The sequence below is a fragment of the Branchiostoma lanceolatum genome, chromosome 6 (assembly GCF_035083965.1).
Source record: "Branchiostoma lanceolatum isolate klBraLanc5 chromosome 6, klBraLanc5.hap2, whole genome shotgun sequence".
Taxonomy (NCBI): Eukaryota; Metazoa; Chordata; class Leptocardii; order Amphioxiformes; family Branchiostomatidae; genus Branchiostoma; species Branchiostoma lanceolatum.
The window spans coordinates 20,318,085-20,327,345 of record NC_089727.1 but is presented as its reverse complement, the minus strand read 5'-3'; the positions used below and the strand labels follow the sequence as shown (position 1 = coordinate 20,327,345).

Genomic DNA, 9,261 nt, shown 5'->3' with positions numbered 1-9,261 from the left:
ACATAATTACAAAACAAACATAATTAAATTCTACATTAACAGACGTTTCCAGAGGTTTGTGAAGCATGTATTGCGATAACATTTATCCGAATTAAGTACAGACTGAACAGTGGTGTTAAGTAAAAGGGAAAGAAAGTAAACAACAACAAAAAAAACTTTTAACGCCGGTATCAGTCGTATTAAAAGCAAACATCTCCCTGGCATATAACGATAAGAAGGATAATTTTCCTACCTTTGCTATTTTGTTAAACATTAACAACGATACAGACAGTTTGGCATCTTGCGAAGAAACTAAATGGGAACAGCAACAAAATCCGTAAAGCTCATGGCAAAGATGCATAGGTGCATGTACATTTTTCGACCCTATTCAATACAAACAAACATGCACGCATTGGTTAAACCCTAACTCATTCCCCTGGACATAATTTATATACATTTTGCATGTATTATCACATAATATAACACCAGGTTTGTAGTAAAGATTACAAGCTGCATACCCTGACAGATTTATTTGATCCACTCATTGACCTTTCGATAACTGCGATGGGTTCTTTTATGTGCCCAAGGTATAGACTTCCTTGAACACGTAATCTTTACTTATTATATAATAACGTACTATCCGATGGACGTCTCTAATTGAAGCTTGATACTCTTTTTAACCGGAATAAAGGGGGGGGGGGGTAGGTGAAAAGTAAACAACGTCGGAGAAATTTAGGGGATTCAAACCTAGGACCTCATTGGCCAACACCCTACTATTACTCGACGCTACGATTTCCTGGGAAGCAGATATAATAGACTGACATAAAAATCCATAGAAACTAGTACCTATCGTTATCTTAAATCCTTATCGCCTTGTATCATAAGATGGTGAATGATACTCTTCAAGCAGAGAATGGTGGAGAAGATCGTGACCCTTTTATTATATGCCCCGTGTTTCGTCCGGGATTGCGGACGAAAAACGGTGAATATAATAAAACAATCACCATCTTCTCCACCAACCTCTGCTTGGAGAGTAGGTGAATGAGTCCAATCAGTTGTTGGAAGCCTGTAAAACCGAGTAGCAAAAATCCCATCAGGATTACAATATACCACTCAATTAAAAAATGACATAGAATTATATTGAGTTATCACTCCGTTCACTCCATCGAATACTTCCACCGAATATTCAGTAGTTAGATTAACAACCTGTATATCATATAACGTTATGATTATGTACATATGTTACTTCTTATCTCGCAATCTGTATATATGTCACTCTGTATTTGTGTGTATGATGAACCCTGTAAGACTAATTTTCATGATACGACAAAAGGTATCGTAATAAACTTATAGACGAACAGGGTACCAATCACAGGAGAAAAATGGAGCTATAGTAGGTTGGATAGCTGGCAACATTCCATTAGCGTGGCTGCCAAATGAAGGGAGCAGATTAATGAACAAGTGAAACTCAATTACTTGTTACCTTTATCTTCTGCACCTCTATAATTGCCTGTAGAATGTCCTCCTTACTGGTCCTTTTGCTCACGGCACGGACGTGGTCTTCACAATCTGGAAATCAATTTATAAAGACATTTTATTGCAAGTTCTTGTCCGTAGCCAAATTCAAAGTACATGTTACATGAAAGGACGGACAGGACAGACAATGGGTAACAACATAACATATGATTATATATATTCTAGTCTAAATACTAACATTGAATTTTAACTTATTTGGTTTGACTTCTTTTTCCGAGACAGTTAATGGTACAAAATATTGCCAGTAGTTTATTGAAATACTTCTTTTAGCAGTATCGTGTTTATACACGCTTTGAAATGTTTTTACGGGTGTACTTTGAAATGTTTGTGTTTTGTTGTCTTTTAAACTATACGTTTAGATGATGAAGCATATTCATTTTATTATATATTGCATATGGGTCCAATTTTGTTCATAAATGTATCCATGCATTCATTCGAAATGGTGGCTTAGAATTTCCTAGGTTAGCTCTAACCTAAGATGAAATTCAACAGGTTACTAAATAGTTAAAGTGGGTGTAGTAGATTGCATTTTGAAGTATAAATACATTGTGTGTACCTTGGTATGAAGGCCTGTCCTCCGGGTTCTGACTCCAGCATGCCTGCATCAGCTGACTGACTATGTCCACGTCAGGCAGGTTTGTAGGGACCAGGGTCATGTCAGGTCGCTGTCCTGACATCACGGCTAGCCGGATGAGGGCCGAGTTAGCAGCATCTGCAGAGGTTGATGATTCTAATGAATTTACACCTGCTAACCTCATATACTTCTTAACCCTTGTCCTGCTGACGTTTGTTACGCTATCTATTCTATTAACTTGATTTCAAAATCAGGTCATTTTTCCTTGACCTTTTCTGCGCTACTTTGGCATCCGGTGCGCTTTGCTGCAATGCCATGTGTTCAGTTAAAAGATATACCAGTACACATATAAGACCCACATACAGGATCTGTATATATATATATATAAAGAGCCTATATAAAAACTTCCCGCGGGACATTAACATATTTTTATTGATATCTGTATTACTTGAACAAAGTTGAAAGATAATGTCAGACGAATTGTTAAAGAGACTTTGAACATAGAAGCAAAATTAAAGTGATCTATCTTCTTCGATGATATGGCTAGCCTTAATTTAAAGAGAACATTAGTACATCATTATGGTTCAAGAAAAATCTGAGACGCCATAAGAGAAAAAATTCAAATCCTGTACTCACTTCCATACGGATCTTTTCTTGTGACAATCTCCCACAGCAGCACACCAAAGCTGGAATTATAAAAAAAAAGCTTTGTCTCGTCTGAACATTAAGGAGAACAAATAAAGTTCAATGGTATTGCCATGGACCCTTGAATGTATATGTTGAGACATATCTATGACAGTAAAGGTACAGAGATGGCTAGACCAGATCGGTTTGGCAACTAGAAGAGCAGAACCAAAATCTAAAGCTGTTAGAAAATGGCTGACAATAGAACAGTATTGAGAGCTTTCATGAAGATGATAACTTACAGGCCGTTGGTTTAAAGCTGACAGGGTGAGAATGTTAAAGGTAAACTAGCAAAGTCTGTATGTCAAATAATGTTCATAAAAGTGTTGTTTACGTGATTCTTTTCTAGCCTGAGTACCATCCTCCGTAGTGACCGCTGGCTCAATGCTTGTCGCTTGCAAGCTACCACTACGCGGGATGGTTTTCATGCATTCTTTTAAACTCATTGAAAGACGTTAGTACCTGTAGACATCAAACTCGGTGGTTGGAACGACGTTGATGTCCTTAAAGTACTCCGGCGGCGCATGCGTGATCGTACCACCTTCCGGACTTGTCTTAGTGACAACCCGAGATTTTGTCTTCCACTTGGACAGTCCGAAGTCGGAAATCTGGTAAAAGGGTATCGAAGACTTAACTTCATTCACTCAATGTTGTATTGCTTAAGAACTGAATACATTGTGGCATTGGCACATGAAACGTAGGACAGACCACTTTTGTTATGATGGTACCTAACTGGTTCTTCCTGAAACATTACCAACAAAAAGTCGGAGACCTTAAACCTCTGTGAAATATGTAGGTTTCTTGCAATCATCGATTTAGAAATCATGATGATATAAGCTACTTCGTTCTCTAGCCGGAAGCTCAGCTGTTCATATAATAGGCTCTTGCATGCCATAATTTTCCCATGGATTCCACTATTCCCTTACTAATATATTTTAAAAAAAAATTAAAAATTTAAAAAAAAAACTTCATCTGGCCTCAACTCCCACGCTACAATGATATAAGAAGCTAGCATTTGGCGTACACATAGCTGCGATTACTCAGTCAAATAGACGTACTGGATCCGGACATAAACACCGACTGACTACAAATCCTCCGTTTAAAGAATGAGTGATGCAATAGACACCTTCACATGGAAGTCCCCATCCAGTAGCACGTTCTCTGCCTTTAGGTCACAGTGGAGAATCTGTGGGTTCTGGCAGTGCAGGAAAGTCATCCCCAGGGAGATCTCGTGCGCCATTCTCCACCTCAGGGCCCAGGGCACGTCCACATCCCTCAGCAACCCGGCCAGAGAACCGTTCTCCATGTAAGGCATCACGATGGCCAAGTGAGGCTCCAGACAGACCCCCAGCAGACTGATGACGTAGTCTGATCTGTTTCCAAGGTTCAGTTTTCTCGCTTCGGAGTACAGCACCTCTTGCTCACTTCAAGTGGAAAAACGCATCATAAGAAAAATCATCTCGTGTGTCCGATCTTTAATTTAACGGATCAAATCCATGTTGTATGCAGCACAGCATTAACGGTCATGTTCATCGTTGTTCCATGTGATCTAAAGAAGGTTATCAATAAAAACCTTATGGATATCAGTAGACAAAATTTAAAAGTTTGTTACCTGTCGGAAAATTGACTTTAAAACAGATATCGTTTGAAGCTAAGGCCATGATAATGTGATTATACGGGTCGCATCCTCTTGGAACCCCAAAACTGATGCGAGCGTGCGAATAAAAAAGAGTTTAACAAAAGTGTATTCATTATGAAATCTATGAGGTCAGGAATGTTGAACAAATGAAAAAAAAACACGGAGAATGGAATGCCAAAAAAATTGATTCTTAACTGTTTTTTTTTACGTTCTCCATCTTCTACCTTGAGTTTGACATTCTAGTCTTTAGTATCCATTTTACGAAATATCTTTTTGCCATTTGTGACATGTATTTACCCATTTTAAAGGGCATAAGACACCAAAATACAACATTTTCTTATTATCTGAAATAGGAAAAGCATCATTGAAGGAATATAAACGTTTAAAACAAAAACACACCCTTCTGATGTTATTTTTAAACAGTGTTAAAAATATTGAACCATCAGAAACCATAATTCCATGGATCCAGCTCTTTATTCTTATCTGATTTTCTCACCAGGTGATTACAATAATCAGTGACTAATACCTGCTCATGACGTCACAATGAACACGGCAGCCGGTTCGGAACCTTACACAACGGCTTGCGAAAAACATTATTTGATGAGCAAACAGTACTTAATTATCGTGATAACATTTAATTAAAGGCCATAGCAATATTTATTTCGTTTTCTAGTAAAAATAACGTTCTTTCCTAGCCGTTGTGTAAAGTTCCAAATCGGCTGCCATTTTTTTGTGACGTCACGAGCAGGTAAGTCACTGATTAATGTAATTACCTGGTGGGAAGAATCAAAAGCCGGAGGTATGATGTTTTCATGGTTCGATGTTCAATAACATCCGAAGTGTGAATATGTTGTGAAAATTTCTATGTTATCAAACAATAGTATTATGTTTTATGTAATTTCAGGAAATTCTTAATGTTGATGTCATTGGTGTCTTATGCCCTTTAAAGCTGCTTTTTACAGTATGGTAGAAATTTTTCGGGGGGGGGGGGAGTAGACGTAAATTAATGAGCGTGGATGCCATCCATATAATCAAATAAACAGGGCTTAAATAAAAGAAATGCACGCGGAACCCTGACCTTCCTTCAAGTTTGCAAGTCAGCAGACATTTCACAGCAACGTCCTGTCTCCAGTCAAGATGTCGGGCTTTTATCACGTTGGCGAACCCCCCGCGGCCGAGAATGGACTGTTTCTCCAGTCGTCCAAAGTCTACAATAGGGAACTTGTTGTCAGTCGTCACACTGGGGTATCTGTTCGGAAAAATTCAACAACAACAAAATTAAGTTAATCATACACAGCATAGGCAATGAAATGGATTTAAAATTGATATCTTATTATATTGATCAAATCAATTTCTATGAATGTTTTTATACTTTTATAATTACAAACATGAAACAACACACAAACAAACTGTATGGCACTTATGCTGTTATCCTTGATCAATATCATTTTTAAAGTAACTTGTTACCTCCTTAAGGCTGATTTGATTCAAAAGTTCTTGTAAATTAAGATAAATTTTATATTATTGTTTATTTGTTTAATAGGTTTTTGTACATATCATGGTCTATAACTTATTCAGTGACTGTTTATTTGACTTAACATTAATATTCTAAATCAAATCAAATGTTTAGTTAGAAAAAGAACATAACAAATAAGTGCTTACAACAAAAGCAATCATAATAAATAGGTGGCGAATTAATTTCAACAGGATGTTTTTCTATGTAATTCATCGGTTGTCATATTAAAAATTCGTCTACCTGCTCAACAGATCATCTGCCTTTTGACCACCAATGGCACCAGATCCATGTCCTCTGTTCGAATCTTTGGAATCTGCGTGAAGGGCAGAGATTAACATCAATAAAACGCAAAGGTCGCTTTAACAATTGTATGGATATGACCCGCATGATATGTGCATTTATTTCAATGAGCTGACTGTCTTTGTATTTTTCAATTTTGTTAGTTTAGAGTTTGCTAAAAGTTCCTTATTCAATGTGGGCTGCCTATCAACCTCCTCTGTGGAGAGACGACGTGTTGCAATAAAGCTTCAGTTACAAAGAGACACAATTCTAAGGCCACATTTTCCTGTGGTCGACTGAACACTAAATGTACACTATGTCCAGACCTTAAACTAACTACAACAAAAAACCTTGCTTGGTCCCGTAACGATATAATTACTGCTAATTCTCCAAGCGAAGCAAAATTTGCATAAGTAAAGTTTAAATTTCTCGATTTTTTTTCTGTTGGTTCGATGGTGAATGTGTTCGTTACACCGTTTACTTCACAATGTTTTGACATAGTTTTCCTTCTCTCTCGATTGGTGACTAGAGGAGAAAAATGTGGTAACAAACACACAAAAATATACCAGAGTAATTATTTCAAAAAGAGATAGATAACTATATTTGATAGAGTGTTCTCATGTAATGTGCTCAAAATACCGAAATCTGTCCCGTAGCCCAAAATATGCAGCCCATTACATAGTACATGTATTACGCACCTTTGTTAGCCTCTTCTTTCAGGAAGGCTATGATGGGGGAAGTCCCTTTCGTGCACACATCTGTTGGTGGGTATGCAAGGGGGTTCCCGGTAACATCCAAGTCCTTGAGGTTGCTGGATCGATGAAGGGAGTTTGGGAGTCTGATAATTTGATTTTTGCTTATGTCCAGTTTCTCTAACGCTGGTAGTTCACACAGGATTTCAGGGAATGTCTCAAATCTGTTTTTAGATAGGTTGACCTCCCAAAGCTTGATCAGGTGGCTTATGGTAGTCGGTAGGGTTCTGAGAAGGTTCAGCGACAGATGCAAAAACCAAAGGTGTTCCAAGTTCATTATTTCGTCAGGGATCATGTAAAACTTGCAGTCCCCAGCATACAGTTTCATCATCGTCTTCAACTGAAGCACCTGTCTGGGGAACTCATCGAACTGACAGCTGTGGATGTCGAGGGTCGTTATTTTGGTTAGTTGCGTAATTTCATCAGGCAGACGTCTGATTGGGTTTCTAGCAACGCTTAACACCTCAAGGTTAGACAGAGAACAAACCACTGGTGGAACTTCTGTCAGCGTATTATCGTGAATATACAGATGCCTCAATCTTTGCAATGAAACCATCGCCCGTGGTAAACTTGTCAGCAGGTTGTTGTCGGCATCCAAACGGTAAAGTTTCCGCAGACGACCAATTGCTTCCGGGATGCTGCTTAGTTGATTATTGGAAACGTTCAGAACTTCGAGGTCGATGATATCAAACACTTCCGTCGGGATGGAAGTCAGACCCATGTTACTAAGATCAAGTCTTAGCCGGTTGTTTAACATCTGGGGTTGTGGGATCATACTCGTCGCCATGTTGGATCCTAGGTTTATTTTAACCTGTTGAGGGCAAAAATTGATTTTCGGCAGTGACTAAAAGAGCGCGTGACAGTCATATGACTCCATGATTGTTTTGCTGGTCTGTTTAGTTAGCTTATCATACACCTGTTTATGACAGCCTGTCTCTCTATCTATTCTGATTACGCCACCCTAGCGAACGAATCACTAGAAGGCAGCCGTTAAGAGCTTTTAGAAAATCATTTCACTTTTGGATGGACAAGGACATCGTGACACTGCACTCAATACGTTACACCAACAGTACTACGAAATATAGAACAATAATCCCATTTTAGACCTTGGTGGAGTAGGAAAGACGTGAAGAATGCCTTTTCCAGGGGCACAACATCGGTGACGTTAGGGGATTCGAACCCGGGGCCGCTGGATTTGGGGTCAAATACCCTGCCGTTACGCAACAAGACCGAATAAAGATTTCCCGGCGGGTAAAATTGACTAAAGAAAGAATAGAATACAAATTTTCACCTCGTGCGCTTATTATGAGCTGGGCGGTGGGAAACACTGCTAGAACCGCGGTGACCTCACGATTGTATGTGTCTCTTTTAACTGGACTTTGAACGCAACAGGGGATTCTATATATAAGTGGCAAGGTGCAAAGTTTGTTTGCGAAACATTTGATCGCAGGGAGAGTCAATAATAGTATTTGTATAATGTTCATATTGCTTGTATGGGAACAGGACTTTTTACTGCCAGACCTTTTCGCTGTTTGGCGGTTCGCCACCACTTCGAACGTTTCGTTGTCGTGTGTGTGTCTGTGTGTGTGCCTGTGTGTGTGTCTGTGTGTGTGTGTGTGTGTGTGTGTGTGTGTGTGTGTGTGTGTGTGTGTGTGTGTGTGTGTGTGTGTGTGTGCGTTTGTGTATGAACACGATAACTCAAGAATGCTCAGGTTGAATAGTAACATCCGTAATTATTTCAGTAGTAGAGTCTAAACTGTGTATAATCTAGCCTGGTTGGGTTGTTTTGATATTTAGTAGGTCGGTAGATTTTTATGAAATATCAAAATAATTATATTAGAAAAATACAAGTTACAGATTCAGAAGAAAACATGATGATTTGTCAAATTGAGCGTTACGAACAGGTGTGTTTGTATAGATAGGTCTCAGTACAAGGACGTGCGTGCGTGTGTGTGTGTGTGTGTGTGTGTGTGTGTGTGTGTGTTTGTGTGTGTTTGTGTGTGTGTGTGTGTGTGTGTTAGTTAGTGTGTGAGTGTCTGTCTGCATGATTCTTACAGATGTATACCATCAAGAAAAATATATTCGTGCGTATGGGTAGTGTTTAGCCGCACTGTTTGCCTAACCGGTTTGTGTTCAGCATTATTAGGTGAAATATCTGTACGTGTGTGTGTTTGTATGCATTTGTCTGCGTTTGTGTGTGTGTGTAATTGATTTTTTGTCTGTATGTGTGTATGTGTGTGTGTGTGTGTGTGTGTGTGTACATTTGTGAATTTGCTTGTGTATTTGAATAGAATTCAGTACA

General features: G+C 38.8%; 1 protein-coding gene across 1 annotated transcript; it reads right to left on the bottom strand.

The window, feature by feature from the left end:
* Window positions 1–1,030: 1,030 nt before the first annotated feature.
* Window positions 1,031–7,746, bottom strand: LOC136437587 (uncharacterized). Its single transcript, XM_066432207.1, has 9 exons — window positions 6,906–7,746; window positions 6,169–6,241; window positions 5,491–5,661; window positions 3,900–4,197; window positions 3,236–3,381; window positions 2,726–2,775; window positions 2,072–2,227; window positions 1,463–1,548; window positions 1,031–1,045 (listed from the first exon to the last, which is right to left on the bottom strand). The coding sequence occupies exons 1-9, from the start codon at window positions 7,744–7,746 to the stop codon at window positions 1,031–1,033; spliced, it is 1,836 nt and encodes a 611-aa protein (XP_066288304.1).
* Between the last annotated feature and the right edge of the window lie 1,515 nt (window positions 7,747–9,261).

What these genes read in the sequence shown, in the direction of transcription:
- LOC136437587 (XM_066432207.1), bottom strand. Translation starts at nt 7,746, where the DNA reads ATGGCGACGAGTATGATCCCACAACCCCAGATGTTAAACAACCGGCTA. An exon ending in ACTTGCAAACTTGAAGGAAG is followed by an intron (nt 4,198 to 5,490) that starts GTCAGGGTTCCG and finishes TTCCACTTGAAG; the next exon opens with TGAGCAAGAGGTGCTGTACT. An exon ending in AAGAAAAGATCCGTATGGAA is followed by an intron (nt 2,228 to 2,725) that starts GTGAGTACAGGA and finishes CAACCTCTGCAG; the next exon opens with ATGCTGCTAACTCGGCCCTC.